Source organism: Homalodisca vitripennis, chromosome X (genome assembly GCF_021130785.1).
Source record: "Homalodisca vitripennis isolate AUS2020 chromosome X, UT_GWSS_2.1, whole genome shotgun sequence".
In the NCBI taxonomy this organism is placed as follows: domain Eukaryota; kingdom Metazoa; phylum Arthropoda; class Insecta; order Hemiptera; family Cicadellidae; genus Homalodisca; species Homalodisca vitripennis.
The window spans coordinates 8,146,324-8,170,116 of record NC_060215.1 but is presented as its reverse complement, the minus strand read 5'-3'; the positions used below and the strand labels follow the sequence as shown (position 1 = coordinate 8,170,116).

Genomic DNA, 23,793 nt, shown 5'->3' with positions numbered 1-23,793 from the left:
GATTTTAAGCTGTTTGTAATTTTTAGTGCTTTAAGGAATTTTTGAAGAACTTTGTGTTTTGTAATGATGTTTCATTTTGCTTGACTTCCGGGTTGACTGATCTAAAAAAGTCTACAGTAATTGGATTATTTAAATTAAATCTGGATGATTTTTATTAATCTCATAGATATCTTGCCAAGGTTTTCTAAATACTTTTCAATTGTTCCTATGTGTCTGTCAAAGAATTCTTTATATTTTCATCAATTTTCAAGCTTCACTGCTGGTGGCTTCTTTAACCCCATTCTCTTTTTTAGGTCAAGTGAAGTTTGTTTATTATACATTTTTTGTGGAGAATAAGTGTCAGGTTGATGCACCTGCACTTCCACCAGGATTTAGTTTTTGTGGTTGGAAGTTACATTATGTGTCTGTTTTGTTTGAAAGCATTGTTGGTTCCATGTATTTACACTGATTTGTGAGTTGTGAGCATTAGCCGTTGTGGGAGCTTGCTTGGATTTAGCAACTTGCCGTGAGATGCTGACATGTTTTTTTACAGAACTATTTCTTTTCCAGCATCAAGAAGTGGTAAGCTTTGGGTTTCTAGGTCTATCAACTAGACTAAGAAAGTCATCTTTTGACTTTTTCCTCTCAGTTATTCTTTAAGTAGCGTGACTTTGTGTTCCATACCGTCCAGTATCTTTTCAATTGAATTATTTCTTGTGACTTTGGTGAGGAGTTTAGTGGTGTCGTTGGTAGGAAAATGGTGAGTGTACATAAAGTTTGTGTTTCTACGATTTTGTGGCTTTTTAGAATTTGATGGTTGGTTTCTGGAAAATTTTATTTTGTTTTATAGTGTTTAAGGATTATGTTTTCTAATTCTGAGATTTTCTTTACTATTTCTTTGAATAAAAGGGACTGTCTGATGTCATGCTCTTAGTAAAGATTTTTTTTTAGTTCTTGTCCATGTTTTTGTCTTCTCAGCCTGAGGTAAAGTTTCTTGCAATTTTTCCTGTAAGGATTCAATCTTGTGTACGTACTTTGTCTTTCATCTCTATTTCTTGCCTTCATTTTGGCAAGTTTAGCTTCTAGGGCTGAGTTATGGATATTTAACTCCTCAACCTTTTTTTTTCTGTTTACAGCTTTCTACTGGGAGAAGGTAACCGGCCTCAGCTGTCAATGTTAGGGAAGTCTTGGAATCTGTTTCCTCTTGATTTGTTCTATTACTCAGCCTCAGTTCCATGTCCGAGATAGCCGCTGTGCTGTTTTCCTTGTCTCTACTTTGGTGTTTTGTTAGGCTCTGTGTTTTCAAGGAGGGTACTTTTGCTTCCCCTAAGGCCACAAAACTGGTTTCTGGCAGGGGACTGCTGTGAGCAAAATTGCAGGGTGCTCAGTCCTTACAAGTGTTACATGCCCAGGCATTTATTTCATCCTTGGTCAGTTTTACAGACTTTTATCAGTTATATTAATGTAGCCACCATGGTACCACTGTTTACAGGTCCCTGTGCAGTGTATTTCAGAATATGTTACCCCTTTGCTGCAGATGCCACGAGGGTATTTAGAGGTTTCAGTGTTTATCTTGGTCAGTTTTTAACTAAATTTGCAGTTTTTTATTTAGTGTTTGGCTGGGTTCTGTAGGTATATTTGTATGAAAGTAAGAAAAGTAAGCTTTATAAAGATTTTAAGAAATATGAGAATATTGAGTTGGTTGCCTTCAGTTCAGCAGTCTGTCATTACTATACACTGTTACACGTCTGGTTGCGTTGTTAGATCTGTAGGCATGGATAGATATTGTTAATCTTAGATTGGCTAAGTCCTCTTGGCAAATAATAAAAGTAGTCTGTGATTTAAGAGATTTTGCAGTATTCTCTCGTTTTATGATAGAATTGATTGTCAGAGCAAATAGAATAGTTAGAACTGTTTTTAGGCAGACTTTGACAAGCTGTCGCAATTAAGAATTAAAAACTGGGCTGATTGCATAGATTGTCAATACTGCTGATAAGTGGTGTGGAATTTTTTCAATGTATTATATAAAAAGAGATTATTTAACTATGTCAAGTTTTGGTAGGATAATCAAGATCCATATCAATATGATAAGTACAGCAGCTGGATGTATTGCTGAGGGTCAGTGCAAGGTTACAGTGGTCGGAGTAGAAGTGTCTGATGACAGACAGCTGAGTGTGCAGTCAGCTACTCTCAGGTCAACACTCCTAGACAAATACCACAGCAGTGTAGTTCTGACGTTACAGTCTAGTTGTCAATAGGTCATATATGTAGATGTTGTTCTTGAGTTAATAATTAAGTAATTATTCATGGATTTCTTAATTTTTGTTCATGAGAGTATAGATGGAGCTTTGTGATACTGAAATGCTTGTTAGCGTGATAAATAGCCATTACAACTTTTGATGCCACAATCAGATGTTCTGTGATGGCATTACCTCTTGAATCAGCTTGTTGCTGTGTTGATGAATTGATAATCTGTAGTTTAGGTATTTAAATGGTCATACAACTTTTGATGCCACAATCAGATGTTCTGTGATGGCATTACCTCTTGAATCAGCTTGTTGCTGTGTTGATGAATTGATAATCTGTAGTTTAGGTATTTAAATGGTCATACAACTATTGATGCCACAATCAGATGTTCTGTGATGGCATTACCTCTTGAATCAGCTTGTTGCTGTGTTGATGAATTGATAATCTGTAGTTTAGGTATTTAAATGGTCATACAACTATTGATGCCACAATCAGATGTTCTGTGATGGCATTACCTCTTGAATCAGCTTGTTGCTGTGTTGATGAATTGATAATCTGTAGTTTAGGTATTTAAATGGTCATACAACTATTGATGCCACAATCAGATGTTCTGTGATGGCATTACCTCTTGAATCAGCTTGTTGCTGTGTTGATGAATTGATAATCTGTAGTTTAGGTATTTAAATGGTCATTACAATTATTGATGCCACAATCAGATGTTCTGTGGTTGCATTACCTCTTCTTGTAACTATGTTGATTAATTCATAATCGGTAGTTAAAATGTTTAAATGAAAATAACTTATGTTCTGTTATGTTAGCCTATGTCCCATTTTTATTGTTGTTATGTTTGGCAATACTTTTAATTATTTATTTTATGTATTATATAATTGTTATGTACAAGGGCTGTTTTTTTCTTCAGTTTCTGATCTCATGCTATGACAGTCAGGCAAGTGGCAGGTCCGCGGTGTGTGCAGTAGTTAATCACGCATCTTTCCCACTACAACATTTGTCTCTGCCGAGTTCAAGTTGCTAGTTTGCACTGAGCTGCAGTCACATAAACATGGTGGCCTCCATAGATCTTCCCGCAAATGTGAATTGAGGAGTGTTGTTCGTTTACAATACAAGGATCAGTTCAGGGAATGTTAAAGCTGAGCCAACAAAAAGATTTGTGCTTGCTGGGTTCCAAAGGTGTTGACTGGCACAGAATAATGTCATAAATACTATACAACTATGCTTAAGAGTAACATAATGCAGCTATGGTGTTAATTATACCTTATATGTAGAAAACTCCATGCTTGGAATCATGACTAAGACGTTGTATTGCGCTCAGTTGTGCATCTGAGGAGCCAATTAGAAAACCTCTTCATCTAAATTACACTTGATTTTGTAGTCTAGGTGTCTGATGTTTACACAATGCAAAGAGTTTGTTTAGAGCTTCTTCTTCACTGACTTTTTGGATCTCCTCAGATGGACTCGGACTCCAGATTCCAGGAGTCAAGTCTGTAACAGTGTCAGATATTAGATGCTGTACTACACAATGGTGAAATGTAGCTGCACTCAACATTCACACCAACCTAATCATGAAAACTATGTACAATAGCACTCACAATAATTTTGGATGACAAGAGATCATTTAATGTCTTACCCAACAGTGTCAAGAGACCATCAAAGCAATTTAAAATTTTGTTGAAGAAACTCGTAGTGTATAAAGTAAATGAATACTTTGCTAAAGCTAATCAGCTTTTTTATCATACCTAGTCTTAGACGATGGTTTACTTATTGTTTTTTTATAGTAAAATCTTGAATCTCATTGCTATATATACAGTGACATGCTGCGGAGAATCATCGTAGAGCAGGTGGCAGCCATGATGGTTCTACCCAACAAACTGCCCATCAAGCTGAGCGAAGCTGTTGCATCTTCTACTCTCAGATTCCCTGAACCCGAAGTAAGCTAAATAACCTATTCATAATAAATTTAAATTACTGAAAAAGCCGAGCATATAATATATTAAGGTAAATCTGCAGTGGCCCATTGAAAGTGTAGATATTTCTGTAATAATTATCCTTAGCGTAGGATTAATATAGCTGTAAATGTTTCGTCTTTTACCATTATTGTAATATTTAAATTAAATACTCCTGTTCGTTATTTGAACGTTACCAGTACTGCTAATTACAGTAGAAAATTATATGAAATAATATTATTAACATACAATTTTGAAAATTTAGGGTGACACATCTAAAAACCCAGCTATATTCAGTACATTTAGTTCTTAACATGTCTCAGCATGGGTGATAAAAATTGTTTTTATAGCTTAAAGTTGTAGTCAAAGCAAAATGGCCGAGTAACTACAGTCACAGTAAAGATAAATCCAAACAAACCGTCTATTTGAATGTTATAGTAACCCTTAAACATATTGTTTACTTGTGCACAAAACTAACCCTGAATCACATGTAAGCCAACGTTTAAACTCTGGGCATTGACAAGCTGATAGAGACCATCAGGGTTTACACAAAAAGATTTATCACATTAAAGTTTAGGAAATATAGCACACAGTTCTTGATGAAGTTTAAAAGTTAAAATTCAAAGCTTCTCTAAGATAGTATCAGAATACCAAGTACATTTAATATTTTGTGACATAATATGGTGCTAGTGACTACAGTCCTTAGTCACAATGTAACAGATATACATCACACAACAGTTTATACAAAATAAACAAGCTAAGTTTTAATGTAGTTGCTGTTATTTTAGCTTTACTAGTTACAGTCCGATTGCAAGGAGAAAGATAGTGACATATGAGAGATGTGGAGAGGTATTTGAAAGAGTTGGGTCCTGCCGACCTCCTATCCTTTCACCCCTTCTCCATCCCAACCTTCTCACTTTCTTTTGGAATCTTGCTAAAAACAAGATCGTGAGTTTTGAAGTGAGTAAGTGTTCATTTATATATTAATGTATGGATGGCAGACGTTTTCATAAGTACTCAATTAATAAAAATTAGCAAATTCAGTATAAATCGTAGTAAAATATTTTTTCATTATTACTGACTGTCTTGTTTTGTTTATAAGTATTAAGAACACATCAAATTAATATGTTTGCCCAAAATTTGTGGTTGAATTCTTAATGTTTTCCCCTACAATTATTTATCATAATAATGGTAGTTGTTGTTGTTGTAGAAGGTAGTTGTTGTTGTTGTAGAAGGTTTTGCTGTACCCAGTGTTGGTTCAACTGGAAGATAGAAAACAGCCATAGTTATCCATCATTATCAAGAACTCTATCAATTTCACTGATACGTAAAGCTTGATGTCGTACCATTTTACACACTCACTGATTGTTTACTTGAGTCAGCTGTCACTAAACCCTTCCCCAACTGCAGTGTTGCCAGTCTGCAAAATAAAGTAATTCAATTCTCATTATTCTATAAAACACAGAAAAGAAATGAAGACTGAAATTTAGACTTGTATCTAGTGAGAAAGCAGAAAACAACTTCGTGGCGATATGGCTTCATCAGGGTAGGCTACTTGGTCCAGTTGTAGTGAAATTATAGTTTTATCCCGTAAAAGCAATTCTAAACTTGAACTTGAACTTGAACTTGAAATGTAAAGTATCGAAGTGTGTGTATTACCCCTATTTTTGGTAATAAAAATTTCAGACATGATCAATATGCATACACGCACTTATTAGTTTTTCTTCTAAAGTGCATATTTTTTTATTAAAAAAAAGTGAAGTAGAAAAAGTTTCAGATTTTTTTCTTAATAATCATAAAAATCATAGTGTTTGGGTGCATATTAACAAAAGAAAGTGCCTAGGATAGTAAAAGTGTACCTGAAAGGGAATCCTGTTTACCTTTGTTTAAGGCGTTAGGAATTATGACAGTACCATGCCTATATAATTATGCTTGTTTAATAAATGTCAACAAAATCTGCAGCGTTATAATCTCAAAGAAAATTTTATTGCTATCCAACCAGAAAAAAACATTTGCTTGATTTGAAGTATGACTTGAGTCACTCCTCTCAACCCTATGCACTCGAAGGCAGTATTTTAAATTTTTCCTTGGAGGTCGTATGGCCAGCTCTACTGGCCGCCACCATTTTGTCAGAAGCGTGGATTAATTTTTACTATAAAGTTATCCCAGCTCGTATGTCCAGCTGTACTGGCCAAGATATAATATGTCCATAGCTCATAAGGCTATCACCACTGGCCACTAAACATAGCAGTTATTTTCTAATATTTGTTCCGTAATTAATGGTGAGTGCTGAAACCTATCAAACCGGTTTATTTTAAAGTAATTTTTAAGTAGAGCAGTAAATTTTAAATTAGCCTATAATTCTTCTCTAAACATTCACTGTACAAATAATACGAACGACACGTAGTTTGGGCCTATACACTGCAATGATAGAAATCTAGAAAATTTTACTAGAAGATGTGTACTAACTATTCTTGACTATACATAGGTATGTATTTTTAAAAGTTTTAATCCATAATAAAAGTAAAGACTGAGAAAAATGTAAAATAGTTCATGTCTGAAAATAACATCACTGTAAAGGCCTATTTTATTACATTTTATTTATATATCTTTGTTAAAAATATACATATAAGATTAAGTAATGTACTTAATGTCTAATCAAGATCTTGAATCTGAGACTAAAAATATGAGTGTTACAGTGTGTGAAGTTTAACACTGTTCTTATTGAGCTAAACTCAAAATTGTTGTCGGTACATCTGATTGTGAAGATACTGTCACTGTAGGTGGCACAATTTGTAAATGTTCCCTCCTATTCCAGGTTGTTTCCTCCTATTTTCTTGTTGTCATTTGTTTTATTTTTATGGAAGTGTGATAATAAAAACTAACCTATACCAGGGATTGAAAGTAAATGTATCTTACAAGAGGTACTTGTACAGGGTGTCCTGAGAGTACACGTGGTCGAGGCCAAACAGCTGATGAAGAAAGACATCAGTATGTTGGGTAAAGGCAAGTCTGACCCCTACGTCATTGTTACCGTAGGTGCTCAGACTTTCAAGTCTAAAACGATAGACAATACAGTTGATCCTAAATGGGACTTTTGGTGTGAGGTAAGTCATATTTATCACATTTCACTTAAATCACCGTAGTTTCCTTTTTTTTCATGTTGATCACTGTTCTCTTGAAGAGTTGGATAATGTAACATAGAATAAGAAGTCATCAGATTTGGTTTTGATTGAATCCAGGTTTATTGGGTTTTCAATTACTCAAACTTTTAGTGATATGTTGTACAGTTCATGATGTGTAGATAGGGGTATGCAAGGTCCATTCAAAAAGTATCTAAATTTGTATCATATCTCATCATATCATCTATATCATTAATTCTGAGTTCGCTCCTATGGATCAAATAGTAACTAAAGGATGTTATTGCAAAGTATTGGTTATAAGATGCCATTTGTCGAAAGGCTACAATGGCATAAAAGTGGGCATTGTCAACTCCATCATGATAACGCTCCTTGTGACTTTTTGTGTTTCCACAATCAAACTCCAGCCAGAAGAATTGAAGGATAATAGGTCTCAAAGTTGTAAGTCTAACCTTTTTTTTAATAACACCTATCTAAATACTTTTGAATGTATCTTGTATAACCAGTATGATAAATTTGTAACATACTTGTTTTTAATGAACTGTGTAGCAGTTGATGTTTGTGTAATAATTAGACTATATTTACCTACTTTATTTATTTCTTTAATGAAAGCTGAATTCAAAACAATTTGGCATTATGTAAAAGAATGCCTGTAGGAAATTCAAATTGGATTAATTTGTATGATGTAGTTTTATTCTCAAATCATGCAAAAAACAAAATATTCTTTTCATAACTTGCGGCAGTGTGTCCTTATCTAATGGACGGTTTGAGGGCACCAACAAATTTCATGTACCATGACAAAGATTTGTATGTTGTTATTTTAAAAATTGAACTTTTATGAAGTTTTATGAATCATGAGTTCTAATTTTATTGCCAGATGGTTTTTCTTGCTATAACAATATTTTTTATTTTAACAACAATTTAAAAAAGTTTTGTTAAAGTTTAGGTGGATTAGAAGAGTAAAAAAATATTTTGGTTGAACATATTTGATAAGTAAGGAACAAGTTTTATAATTATAAAAAAATAAAAATAGAATGATTTATTACTGATGCCCAGTAATTGTAGGCTAGTTAAGCTTTTTAAATGTGAAACAATTATTTTATGATCAATGTGTGTATATTAGGATTGGAAAGTCACATACACTGCACTAAATATTATAAATTGCTACAGAAGTTTTATATTTAAGCACTTGCTTGTTTGTCATCTTTACTATGAGTTTTCAAAGTCTGCATAAAACATAAAACGTTGACTGGGGTTTGAAACATTTTGTTTGGTTTATAGCAAATTATAACGATATATTTGTACGTGACCACAGACAAATGACACAATTAAAGTTATAGAATAATTTGAAGTTATGGGAATTCTTAAGTTAAAATGTACACAAAGCCCATGGTGAGTTTTACTACTATGGTAAATATAAATTTTGTAGCCATGTTTAGTTGTGTAGAAACTGCAGGTATTTCATCTTACAACACCAGTGTGATACATTGTATTGGGCTTGTCTATGTGGTTTTATCTGCAACATTGAAACTTTGTGTATTAATTCATTTGTTGTCTTTTGTACAATAACTAAGTGTTATGTATCCATTTAAATAAATCCCATCATAATTGAACATATTTAAATTTTTTAGGCAAATATTTAGAGCCAAACCTTGAACTTAGTACAAATTTAGTAAGGTTCGCCAGACCACATATCGCGTAACAGGCTTCACAGAAGTTACATGCAAAATGTCAAGTTGTCCACAGCTCGATTTGTTCTCAATAATTGAATGATAATCAGTGGATAATGGACAGACATATATAGAAGAGGAATTTTGCTAGCTCCGTAAGTGATAGAGAAATATACAAACTTTGAAGTCTACAGCTTAATCAATTCTTGAGATATCCCCCTGAATATAGGCTTTGCTAAGATTTAGCCAAGAGCCATAAAGAGACGGCACCTTCATCAATTTTGATGTTAAGTATATAGACATAAAGTTACTTGCAAAGTATCAAGTCTGCAGCTCAATTTGTTCTCAAGATATTCAACAGAAGTCAAGGGATGTTGCCTACATGTAAATGAAGCTTCAAACAAAATTTCAAGTATAGATAAATTCAAAATTTCATTGATTGATATATGTATCTGAATACTGATACAATCAGATTTTGATGTTTTTCACTAAATTGAGTGCTACCCAAATCGATCTTGTACTTACCTTAAGATAAATGACATTTCCCCCAATCATTAAAATAATCCTTTTATTTTGCACAAGTTTTATTTCTGTATGGATTGTAATCTATCCTGGAGCAAGTCTTGCTTATTCAGATTCAGCAGGCTATGAACTTTATACAATATTATTGTTATATTTTTGTTGCTGGAAGAATATTGGAAGTTGTACAGTCCTATTTATTTATTGTTTTATTTACTATGTTTTTATACTTTTATTATTTTTGTTATACAGGGTGATTCATGAAGTTCTCCCCCCACTTCTACAGCACATTTTACTAGTAAAAATAATGAAAAAATGTTATATAAACATAGGTCCGAAAACGCTTCGTTAGCGAGTTACAGCTAGCGAAAGATTTCGCCTGAATTCCTGGGTAAAGAGTAAAATAAAGCCATACTGAACTTTTGAAAAGGTTAATTAAGTAAGAAATATCGTGGATTCTTATGTATTTTTACCTGATAAAGCTAATAAAATAGGTTTCAGAACTGTACCTGTAGTAGTTTTTGAGGGATTCAGGGTTAAATACAAAAAATTGGGGCACGAAACAATGTTTTTTTAAGTTTGATGTACAATAACTTTGTTAAATTGGTAATAAATACATAAAATCAACAGACATTAATTGTAGAGAATTTAATTCTGAGAAAATTGATATAATCAAAGTCTAAAATAAAACAGAAATAAGTACCAAAAAATCGATTTTATTCAGTATAATACATTACTAGCTGCTGTAAAGAAATGCCGTACGGTATTTAGTTAAAATAAAACAAAAACAAAATGTTTGTTCCTTTATGATGAGATAAATTGAGAAAACAAGATTAACTGTTAAATAAATTTGTTTGTAAATCAAAATATCATGTTTTATTACGTTGTATTTTTTTTTTTTTTTAATAAAAGTTTACATCAAATGTTCGAAAATAAATGAAGCAAACATTTTCCCATTATTGTTTAATAATCATCGAAATGCAGTTTTTTGTTTTATTATTTTCTAAGTTGGTAACGCACGAATAACAGCTGATCAACAATGGTATTCTGTACTGTTACGTTAGAACTGTGTATTAGTGGTGTTTTGCAAGCTACAGCAGGAGATCGGGTTCTGTAAATCGTGTTATTAAATGCAATTTTTCTGTGAGTTATAATTCGATTGTTTATTCAGCGAAAAAATGCCTTACTTATTTACATCAGAGGAATACGCTGATATGGTTTTTATTTTGGGTTACTGTAATGGTAATGCTAGAGCTGCTGTAGAAGAATATGAACTACGTTACCCTAATAGGAGGATTCCAGATACCAAATCAATTTCAGGAACTTTTCCTACTCTTCGGGAAACAGAATCACTACCAAGTACTAGAACCAATTATGAACGAGCTGTCCAACTTGATGATGATATTGTTATTAATGCTGTTCATCGCAGTCCAAGTGTAAGTACACGACGTATTTCTAGGCGGATAGGAGTTTCGCAGTCAACGGTGTGGAGGTCACTTAATCGAAACAAATTTTATCCGTTTCATAAACAAAAGGTTCAACATCTACAGCTAGGGGATGGTCCGCTTCGCTTGGAGTTTTGCAACTTTTTGAATATTAATAATCAACTCTACAAGCGTATTTTGTTTACGGATGAGGCACAACTCACTCGGGATGGTGTCAATAACTTGCACAATGAACACTCATGGGCAGAAGAAAATCCACATGAGGTAGTGGAACAGAACTTTCAACACCGATTTAGCGTGAATGTCTGATGTGGCCTTTTGCACAATCGGCTGATTGGACCTTTCATATTACATGGACGCCTAAATGCTGAGTTCTATTTGCATTTCCTTCAAGAAGAGTTGCCGCAGCTGTTAGAGAATGTTCCTTTACATCTCAGACAAAATTTGTACTTCCAGCATGACGGAGCACCTCCCCACTTTTCACGTGCCGTTTCTGCTTACTTAAATCATCAATTTCCTGGACACTGGATTGGTCGTGGAGGGCCTCACCCTTGGCCACCAAGATCACCAGATCTATCTCCATTGGATTATTGCATCTGGGGATGGATGAAAGACATTGTATACAAGACAAAAGTGAATTCTCGTGATGAATTAATTGCCCGTATTATGGATTCGGCTGTGCAGATACAGGGAAGTCCTGAAAAATTAAGAAACGCAACAAAAGCAATACACAAACGTGCTGCAAAATGTATTGATAATGATGGCCTCATTTTCGAACATCTATTATAAAAAGGTGCGTACGGTTGGCCCAACCTGATTAATTTTGCTTAAAACTAGTAATGTATTATACTGAATAAAATCGATTTTTTGGTACTTATTTCTGTTTTATTTTAGACTTTGATTATATCAATTTTCTCAGAATTAAATTCTCTACAATTAATGTTTGTTGATTTTATGTATTTATTACCAATTTAACAAAGTTATTGTACATCAAACTTAAAAAAACATTGTTTCGTGCCCCAATTTTTTGTATTTAACCCTGAATCCCTCAAAAACTACTACAGGTACAGTTCTGAAACCTATTTTATTAGCTTTATCAGGTAAAAATACATAAGAATCCACGATATTTCTTACTTAATTAACCTTTTCAAAAGTTCAGTATGGCTTTATTTTACTCCTTACCCAGGAATTCAGGCGAAATCTTTCGCTAGTGTAACTCGCTAACGAAGCGTTTTCGGACCTATGTTTATATAACATTTTTTCATTATTTTTACTAGTACAATGTGCTGTAGAAGTGGGGGGAGAACTTCATGAATCACCCTGTATTTTTAGGTACTATGACAATATAAAGGATTTATACAATGTTTATTTATTTACAAAAAGTTCTAAAAAGTAATTGAATAGATTCTTTGATTAAAGTTTCATTATTAACGATATTCAAAGGATATTAGAATTTAGGATATTTGGCATTGTTATATATTACAAAATGTATAACACTATGTTTTTAGGATTGAACGGAAATCTCTTTGTCAGGTGTAAGAGATTTAATGCATAGTAAAGTACTTCAAACCTTTAACACGCAGCAATGGACTGCCACTAAAAAAATCAAAAACATTATCACATTGACAACCGATTGAAGACCAGACAGGAGGAAATGAATCCAGGAATTGTCACTGCACTGTCATGAGCACAAACACAAGTCACACCCGCATAAGTGATCCACTATCACTTGTGTAGGAGTTTGTGCTCATGACTGTCCCAAACTGATTTTTAAAACTAGAAGAAAGTTTTTCATGCTTTAAAGCAAGAGATGCAATGCTATCAAGAGTGATTTGGTTCACTCCTACGAAGACTAATGAATGATTGGCATTGCTTGAATTTCTCTGTTGCATCTCCCAGGTTGACTATCACTGTGATGAAGAATTTTGTAAAAATTAAGATAGCTTTTTGAATTTTGACTTACTTGTATTAGCTATCAAAAGATATGATAGCATAAAGCTAGTTACATATATTAATTATATACAATTACAATTAAAAGCAATCATTAGTCAATGAAAAAATAGATTTTTTACGTCTTCCTAAAAATTATAGTCTGGAACTTAGCTCCCCTTTAAAACAGAAAGTCTCAAATTGTGTCCATAAAGTTTTGGTTTTCGATATTTAAAGTTCAGTAATTAGCAGGTGGGAGTAGAATATTGAAACAAATTGTATGTTTTAGTGTAATTTACATATGGATGAAGGTGTGATTTTGTATGATTTAATGTGGGAATAAAAAAACCTACCACTGCTAACCGCCAAAGGTGTTGACATGAGACTGCCTCTACTTGAGCTTTTAGATCAGGTCTGAAAAATTGACAACTTGCTATAGGTAAAAATGAAATGATACTCTGTGATGGTGGAAAGGTATAGTGTACCGGTGAAGGTGGAGGTCTACGTCAGTACCATCGGTGTGAGGTACAGTATTGTGCACTAACAGGTACAGTAACTTGTGATGTGATGCTTGTAGCGTTTGCTTCATTTGCTTGTTTGCCGGCAGTTCACCATTGATGCTCTCATTGGGCAGACCCTCACTTGCACGGTCATGGACGAAGACCATTCCAAGAAGGACACTTTCTTGGGGAGGTAAGAAGACAGTCTTAATACATAGACGGCCTGGAATTTCCTGGGTCTGTCGAAAACTCTAAGAAACTTAAAATGTGTACTTCTTTTCGGAGCTTTGTTACGCTTTTAACGTTTGTTCAATTTAACCTGGGCCGATTTACTCTCATTTTGATGGCATAGAATTTTTTATAGAACTTTAATTGAATTTACTTAGGAATTGGAAGAAGCTCAAAATTTTATGCATGGGACAGATCTTAAAAAAACAAATTAACGCTGATTATAATATATGAAAACTTATTCATTATAATTCATGTTTAAGACTTGATGCACTTATTAGAAGCTCTCATCATAATCTTAAGAATATATATTTATGAAATAATCTTTTATAGCCTGATCGAACAAACATTTTAAAAATATAGCATATTTTGGAGACTTTTTTATCATAGTAAAAAATTGGAGGTTTCACCATTTTTGTGCCACATTTTATATTTTAAGTTGGCAAAAAATATTTTTTAAAAGCTTACACACACTATATATATATATATATATATATATATATATATATATATATCTTATATATATATAAAAATCTTGAGTCACGATGTATGTTGCCAATAACCTCCAAAACGACTGAACCAATTTCAATCAAATTTCACATGTATCCGTAATTTAGTCTAACTTAGAAGATAGGATAGTTATTATCTGAATTATTCGCTTATGTCGTGAATATAAACGAATAAAATGAAGAAAAGTTTTCAAAGCGCCTGCACATTATAACCTGCAATTACGAGATAGATACGTATATTAAACAGTGAAACACTATTTGAAGGCGCTAAGTTATGATGTATAATTGTCTAAACTAAATTTTTGGTTGAACTTAAAGGTTGAGTGGTAGACCACTTTGTAATAAAATACATTATGCATGTACAATACATTTTTGACATATTTTCTTGATCGTGACATCAAGGTAAAATCTACATCGGGGTTGGAAATATAATTTACTTCAACCAGAAATGCTCATACGCGGGCAAAACTTACGAAAAGCGTGCGAAGCCGCGGGAAACAGCTAGTATATATATATAGAGAGAGAGAGATATTTGCTTTCTGCTAGATTCAATAATTTTAGGAAGTCATACAATTTTTTTAAAATTTGTAGCAAATCATATTCTCTTTCCGCCATGTGAAAAATGAATTTACACACAGCATTGAGTTTTTATTCTAAATGTTTGTGAATACTGGCCCACCTTAAACACTTAACAGTTTATTTATTGATCAAAAACATTCAAATGTTAATGTCTCGGTAATGAATGTGTAAAAGCATAGAACGTTATAAAAAAATTTTAGCTTTTGAGAAATGGTTATATTTCTAACGTAATAATTAATGATGGAAATTACAAACATCAGCTGTGAAATAATAAAATCATAGAGGTAATATTAAAACACATTTACAAAATTACTGGATTGGTGGTTTCTATCTTTTTAGCTGCTAAGTTGACTTTGGCACGTTTTTACAAAGTTGAATCGGGGAACTAAACCTATCACTGTCCAGGGACTTTAAAAAAGTAAATAAAATTAATTAAAGTAATTTTCTTAATTGTTGTTGTGTGATACAATAACAGTTATTTTTTCAGTTATTTATTAACCGATGGTAACAGACGGCGTACCAGACTTTTGATCTCTTTTAAAAATATTATAATTTTGGATTCTTGTAATTTTGTTGTTGCCATCTTGGTTATCATGAAGTGTGACTTAAGAGTTTGAAATTAATTTTATTCTAAAAGTGGTAAAAATAGAAATTTTATTTTTGATATGAAGTTGAGCTTTGTTAAGGTGAACATCATGAAATTAAAGTGATATTATTGAAACCAGATGTGAGTTTAAAGGTAAAAATGGACGAAAGCACCTAAACTTAGTGAATTAACATGTAGGTTGTGTTTGTTTTAAGATTGGCTCACATGAGTGGTTTTATTTCGTCATTAATCATTCCCCTGAGTTGGTCCACAACATTTTTAAATACTACATGCACAGTGTATCTGTAGAACTCGTAAGGGTTTGAAGATTAATACATTAATTCAATGAAAGAAATAGTGTTAAGGTTTCTTTTATCTTTGAAGACTTCAATTTGTTAGTAGAATAGCATCCATCAAAATGGTACTTAACCTCCTTCCATATCCTTTATGAAGTGACACTTTGCCTGAAATGGTTGCATCTCGAATTGTATCCCCATACACAGGATTTTTCACATGTACCTGAAGAAAAAATCTGAGAGAGTCGGGTTCGAGTTTACTCTCCAACTCACTTGTTATAATCTAATGCCACCAATGATTGTTGTTTGTAAAAAAATTAAGGGACCTGTAACACAATCATACATAAGGTCATAAAATTTAACTATTGGTGTCATGTCAGTGCACAGTGAGTTCGTGAGACAGTTGTGAGCCTATAATTGTAAACTTGTGGGGCAGTTGTGAGTCTAGAATTGTAAACTTGTGGGGCAGTTGTGAGTCTAGAATTGTGAACTCATGGGGCAGTTGTGAGTCTAGAATTGTGAACTCGTAGAGCAGTTGTGAGTCCTGTATTGTAAACTTGAGGGGCATTTGTGAGCTTAGAATTGTGAACTCGTGGGGCAGTTGTGAGCCTAGAATTGTGAACTCGTGGGGCAGTTATGAGTCTAGAATTGTGAACTCATAGAGCAGTTGTGAGCCCTGTATTGTAAACTTGTGAGGCATTTGCGAGCTTAGAATTGTGAACTCATAGAGCAGTTGTGAGCCCTATATTGTATACTTGTGAGGCATTTGCGAGCTTAGAATTGTGAACTCGTGGGGCAGTTATGAGTCTAGAATTGTGAACTCATAGAGCAGTTGTGAGCCCTATATTGTATACTTGTGAGGCATTTGCGAGCTTAGAATTGTGAACTCGTGGGGCAGTTATGAGTCTAGAATTGTGAACTCATAGAGCAGTTGTGAGCCCTGTATTGTATACTTGTGAGGCATTTGTGAGCTTAGAATTGTGAACTCGTGGGGCAGTTATGAGTCTAGAATTGTGAACTCATAGAGCAGTTGTGAGCCCTGTATTGTATACTTGTGAGGCATTTGTGAGCTTAGAATTGTGAACTCGTGGGGCAGTTATGAGTCTAGAATTGTGAACTCATAGAGCAGTTGTGAGCCCTGTATTGTATACTTGTGAGGCATTTGTGAGCTTAGAATTGTGAACTCGTGGGGCAGTTATGAGTCTAGAATTGTGAACTCATAGAGCAGTTGTGAGCCCTGTATTGTATACTTGTGAGGCATTTGCGAGCTTAGAATTGTGAACTCATAGAGCAGTTGTGAGCCCTATATTGTATACTTGTGAGGCATTTGCGAGCTTAGAATTGTGAACTCGTGGGGCAGTTATGAGTCTAGAATTGTGAACTCATAGAGCAGTTGTGAGCCCTATATTGTATACTTGTGAGGCATTTGTGAGCTTAGAATTGTGAACTCGTGGGGCAGTTATGAGTCTAGAATTGTGAACTCATAGAGCAGTTGTGAGCCCTGTATTGTATACTTGTGAGGCATTTGTGAGCTTAGAATTGTGAACTCGTGGGGCAGTTATGAGTCTAGAATTGTGAACTCATAGAGCAGTTGTGAGCCCTGTATTGTATACTTGTGAGGCATTTGTGAGCTTAGAATTGTGAACTCGTGGGGCAGTTATGAGTCTAGAATTGTGAACTCATAGAGCAGTTGTGAGCCCTGTATTGTATACTTGTGAGGCATTTGCGAGCTTAGAATTGTGAACTCGTGGGGCAGTTGTTTAGGCTACAATTGTGAACTCGTGTCAGTAATCAGATATTGTCTCAGCAATTAGTCACACATTTAAAACAATATTTGTTTTTATTGAGCAAAGGCAATCTTTTCCTTCATAAGAGTAGCAAACTATCTCTCTCTCTAGTTAACTCTCTCTGATTCTGATTCTGAAAACAAGTTGGAGATATTTTGTACAATTACTATTATTTAATTTTAACACTCAGTTTGATATGCTCTTTACAACAATGCATGATAAAGTAGGGCCATTTTAAAAAGCATATTATGGGATTGAAGGTACCGTCAACTATTTAATGAATTATATATATATATATATATATATATATATATATATATATATATATATATATATATATATATATATACAGGGTGATTCATGAAGTTCTCCCCCCACTTCTACAGCACATTGTACTAGTAAAAATAATGAAAAAATGTTATATAAAACATAGGTCCGAAAACGCTTCGTTAGCGAGTTACAGCTAGCGAAAGATTTCGCCTGAATTCCTGGGTAAAGAGTAAAATAAAGCCATACTGAACTTTTGAAAAGGTTAATTAAGTAAGAAATATCGTGGATTCTTATGTATTTTTACCTGATAAAGCTAATAAAATAGGTTTCAGAACTGTACCTGTAGTAGTTTTTGAGGGATTCAGGGTTAAATGCAAAAAATTGGGGCACGAAACAATGTTTTTTTAAGTTTGATGTAGAATAAACTTTGTTTAAATTTGGTAATAAATACATAAAATCAACAAACATTAATTGTAGAGAATTTAATTCTGAGAAAATTGATATAATCAAAGTCTAAAATAAAACAGAAATAAGCACCAAAAAATCGATTTTATTCAGTATAATACATTACTAGCTGTAAAGAAAATACCGTACGGTATTTAGTTAAAATAAAAACAAAAACACAAAATGTTTGTTCCTTAATGATGAGATAAATTGAGAAAACAAGATTTGAAAAAATTTGAGAAAACAGAGAACTGTTAAATAAATTTGTTTGTAAATAAAAATATCATGTTTTATTACGTTGTATTTTTTTTTAAATAAAAATTTACAATCAAATGTTCGAAAATAAATGAAACAAACATTTTTCCCATTATTGTTTACTAATCATCGAAATGCAGTTTTTTTTGTTTTATTAATTTCTAAGTTGGTAACGCACGAATAACAGCTGATCAACAATGGTATTCTGTACTGTTACGTTAGAACTGTGTATTAGTGTGTTTTGCAAGCTACAGCAGGAGATCGGGTTCTGTGAATCGTGTTATTAAATGCAATTTTTCTGTGAGTTTATAATTCGATTGTTTATTCAGCGAAAAAAATGCCTTACTTTATTTACATCAGAGGAATACGCTGATATGGTTTTTATTTTGGGTTACTGTAATGGTAATGCTAGAGCTGCTGTAGAAGAATATGAACTACGTTACCCTAATAGGAGGATTCCAGATACCAAAACAATTTCAGGAACTTTTCGTACTCTTCGGGAAACAGGATCACTATCAAGTACTAGAACCAATTAATGAACGAGCTGTCCAAACTTGATGATATTATTGTTATTAATGCTGTTCATCGCAGTCCAGGTGTAAGTACACGACGTATTTCTAGGCGGATAGGAGTTTCGCAGTCAACGGTGTGGAGGTCACTTAATCGAAACAAATTTTATCCGTTTCATAAACAAAAAGGTTCAACATCTTCAGCTAGGGGATGGTCCGCTTCGCTTGGAGTTTTGCAAACTTTTTGAATATTAATAATCAACTCTTCAAGCGTATTTTGTTTACGGATGAGGCACAATTCATTCGGGATGGTGTCAATAACTTGCACAATGAACACTCATGGGCAGAAGAAAATCCACATGAGGTAGTGGAACAGAACTTTCAACACCGATTTAGCGTCAATGTCTGGTGTGGCCTTTTGCACAATCGGCTGATTGGACCTTTCATATTACCTGGACGTATAAATGCTGAGTTCTATTTGCATTTCCTTCAAGAAGAGTTGCCGCAGCTGTTAGAGAATGTTCCTTTACATCTCAGACAAAATTTGTACTTCCAGCATGACGGAGCACCTCCCCACTTTTCACGTGCCGTTTTCTGCTTACTTAAATCATCAATTTTCCTGGACACTGGATTGGTCGTGGAGGGCCTCACCCTTGGCCACCAAGATCACCAGATCTATCTCCATTGGATTATTGCATCTGGGGATGGATGAAAGACATTGTATACAAGAACAAAAGTTAATTCTCGTGATGAAACTAATTGCCCGTATTATGGATTCGGCTGTGCAGATACAGAGAAGTCCTGAAAAATTAAGAAACGCAACAAAAGCAATACACAAACGTGCTGCAAAATGTATTGATAATGATGGCCTCATTTTCGAACATCTATTATAAAAAGGTGCGTACGGTTGGCCCAACCTGATTAATTTTGCTTAAAACTAGTAATGTATTATACTGAATAAAATCGATTTTTTGGTACTTATTTCTGTTTTATTTTAGACTTTGATTATATCAATTTTCTCAGAATTAAATTCTCTACAATTAATGTTTGTTGATTTTATGTAATTTATTACCAATTTAACAAAGTTATTCTACATCAAACTTAAAAAAAAACATTGTTTCGTGCCCCAATTTTTTGCATTTAACCCTGAATCCCTCAAAAACTACTACAGGTACAGTTCTGAAACCTATTTTATTAGCTTTTATCAGGTAAAAAAATACATAAGAATCCACGATATTTCTTACTTAATTAACCTTTCCTTTCCAAAAGTTCAGTATGGCTTTATTTTACTCTTTACCCAGGAATATCAGGCGAAAATCTTTCGCTAGCTGTAACTCGCTAACGAAGCGTTTTTCGGACCTATGTTTATATAACATTTTTTCATTATTTTTACTAGTACAATGTGCTGTAGAAGTGGGGGCGGAGAACTTCATGAATCACCCTGTATATATATATACATATATATATATAAATTTTATTTTTGCTTTTATAGTGATGAGTCAAGAAATAATAGCTACTGAACGAAAACTCTTCAAATGAGTTTGTTATATTTTGAAGTGTTGAAATTTAGCCTGAGAGAGGGTTCTTTATACAGATACAGTAATCAGGATCTTAAGACAGAGGTTTCTCAAATCTTTGGGAAAAAATGAAACCATGCGTTCTATCTGTCAAAATGAGACTACACTCTTGTAAATTTGTCCCAAATTGCTGGCTTTCTGATCTGCAATCCTACAATCCTTTTGTAGTCGTGTATTTTCCTAATAACTCCAATAATTACTCAACAACATTTGTTGATATCAGCATTTCAGTTTCATGCCCATCCTCTTTAATTCCTAAAAGTGTTCAAGTTATGGTTTTAGAGGCATTGTGGCCTCTTGAAAACACAAGAAAGGTTGATGGAAGAATATGTGGTTTTATTCCCTCCCAAGGCATTGCAGGTATCATACTTACATCATTGAAAAATTGTTACGGTTTAAATATCGTATCATAACTAATAAACAAATCAAGTAATACAACTTGAAACACTGTGAGTAATTTTTTGGTAATTTATCAGCTCAGATATTTCCCTAAACTGTACAGATCCTCAGGTTCTCTCTAGGTAAATATCGCTACGTGTAAGAGTAATAGAGAAGTGTATATATAGTCTAGTACAGAGAATAGTCTACCAGCATGTTTTAGAGATGGTGACTGGTGATTGACAATTAGTGAGTAGTCACAATGTAATGGTTAGTGATGTGCAGTATGTATATAGTTCATACTTTTTCATTAAAATAAATTACTTTGACCATTGTGCTTGGTTTATATGTTTGTAATTAATATTTTATATCTTACATTCAGATAAACGTGATTTTTTTATCAACATAAAATAAATATGATGAGTGTGAGTGCATGTGGTGTTTGTTGTCATACTGCGCATCATTACCTATTTAGTATGTAGGCAAATAACTGCACTCGCACGAAGCATGAAATGTTGTCACACGATTTGTGCTTTAAGTCACAACATGGTGTTGTAAAATGATTTTATCTTGCATCTCACGCAGTATATTTGAACAGTTTGTTCTCATAATGTTAGAGTAGTATGAAGGCTTACACTTTCACCATAATATTCTTGACAATAAGCTATAAAATACTTTTCAATATCTTGTGCCAGAATTAAAACTGGTGCCATACAAATTAATTAGCAGTTTTATCAGGACTACGATTGCCATAATTAGAAAAACCTTGTATACAAAGTATTAACCAAATAGATTTGTTCTATGTATTATTTTACAGTCCATCTGGAAAGGATAACAAGGTCACAACTGTTTGCTATTGTTATTTGTTCAAATGCCAAAACATGAGAAGTGGTTTCAAATATGTAAAATCGTATAAGGGAAAAATAGGCAATTAAAAGGCATGGTGATGAACACACTAAAATGAGTGACAAATAAGACACTGTGAGTCAATACTGTAAACACACGAGTATACCTTAGATCTACGTACACTACAGTAGATAAGTGAAGGATACTCTTAACACCTCATGTAGGACAAACTCGCATGTTCATTTAAAATTCTTTAAGGACTTATTAAGTTGTCAGAATTTTTTAAACTGGTTTAAGATTGTTGTATTTGCCTTTTAAAGTTTATCCACCAATCGATATGTCAGTTCTTGAAACACTTAAATTCACTAAATATCAATTCAATGAATATGAAACATCAAAGGGCAGGACCAAACTTCAGTCCCCGTAGTCAAAGAGTTTTACACTAAATGTAAATATATTTACTGTAGCTCTGCGGGACCGGCGAATTTATCTCATGTAAAGCTACTTTTTGTATTCTTTATACTATTTACACGTTTTAAATTTCTTGTTGTTGATTATAGTTTAAGGATATTTATATATAAAACTTATGATATTCTTATAGTAAACAATAAACACTTTTATCGGCTAGACTGACACATTTATAGGCTACAAAAAATTGCATATGTTCTTTGTTGTATTTTTTAATAGATAGTTTGTTTTGTCATAAAATTGATTTATTCATAACAACAATTTTATTTCACTCTTGAATTGTATGTGTTATTAAAGTATTTATGAAATAATTTATAATGAGAACCCCTTTACGCTCTTATAAAACTTATTATGTTTTGTTATTCCTCATAAAAATGTGAAGCTTGTATGTATTGGATTTTTCAAAAATGTATGAATACACCTAAATTGTGTTTGTACATAGAATGTTTATATAGAGCCATAAAATGCTCATTACTCGTATAAAAAATATTTAAGATTAAAATATTAACCATTTACATGAAATAACAACAATATACATTTCCTAAGCGAAATCTAGTAGAATTCGGAAGTTATTTAGGGGAAAGCACATTTTAAATAATAAAAATCGGGCATTAAAATAGGAGTAGATATTTTAAAATTCCCGAAGTAGCACACTATGCAATTCTTCTGGATGTAACCGTTTATATCTAATTTCAAGTTCAGTGCAGTCACCTTAAAATTTTGGATGGGATTATTATAATTTTTTTTGGAGAAGTTTTGATTTTCCTCTTTTTTTGTCACATCGGATTTACAGAAACTCTACCTCTTTCAAGCCAAACATTCTTTATTTCATGTTGTATTTGATTTGGTAAAACAAAAAAAAAGATCATGGAGCATAAAGTTAAGAAGGTCATGTTGGATTTGTGCAAAACCAGTGCTCTGATGGATTCATGACAAGGTTCATTGTTCTGTTTAAAAATTTTAAAGCAACAATTTTACTTAAATCCTATTATTCCAATACATTCTGCTGCATGTTATCTCAGATAACTTACCAACCTCTCAGTTTCTGTCCGCCATTGTTCTTGTAGTATAATTACAGAAGTTTCTTACACACATTCATTACACTTACATTAGCTGTTATCACGGCAGCTTCAGCTGGATTTTACTAACTAGGAAGCAACATTTTAACGCAGAACACTGATTTAATTCTACCAGGATAAACAGTGAGGAGCAAGTAGTTCAGGTTTCACAAAATAATGATTGTAACCGAACATTATCTTTCCTGCTGAAACCACCGATAACACTGGACACTGCGATGCTTGCCTAGAGAGGCCATTCGTAATACATAAGTAGTAGGAAAGTTGTGAAGTAATGGAGCAGAATGTTTATATGTGTTGTACTGCCGTGTCCCAGGCTGAAATTACTGCACATAAGGTACAATCCGTGACCTTCGAATGCTGGGACTGGGATCCCGGCTTCCCTGGATATCAAAATGATGATTTTTTGGGCAGGTATTTTGAAGAGTGTGCTGAAAATTCTGTGTTTCAATAACCAAGTGTTTATGAGTTTTTGTTTAGCGTTTCCGATTTAAAACTGTAATAAAATTGTTATTTGCTTGCTTGAACTGGTCAAAGTAAGTTCAATGTTCATAAATTTATTTTGTGATTTTTGTAGAGGTATTTTTGACTGTTG

General features: G+C 33.3%; 1 protein-coding gene across 5 annotated transcripts in view; it reads left to right on the top strand.

Annotated features, from left to right (window-relative positions):
* The window catches only part of LOC124368643 (extended synaptotagmin-2), a 195,659-nt gene that overhangs the window by 83,462 nt on the left and 88,404 nt on the right, over nt 1-23,793 (top strand). For 3 of the 5 annotated variants that reach the window (XM_046825879.1, XM_046825883.1, XM_046825882.1), the window contains exons 7-9: nt 4,052-4,172; nt 7,124-7,294; nt 23,515-23,612. In XM_046825879.1, coding sequence (XP_046681835.1) covers nt 4,052-4,172; nt 7,124-7,294; nt 23,515-23,612 — 390 coding nt within the window. Of the gene's footprint in view, nt 1-4,051; nt 4,173-7,123; nt 7,295-13,497; nt 13,584-23,514; nt 23,613-23,793 lie in introns of all 5 variants that reach the window. The other 2 variants (XM_046825881.1, XM_046825880.1) reach the window with 2 other exon arrangements.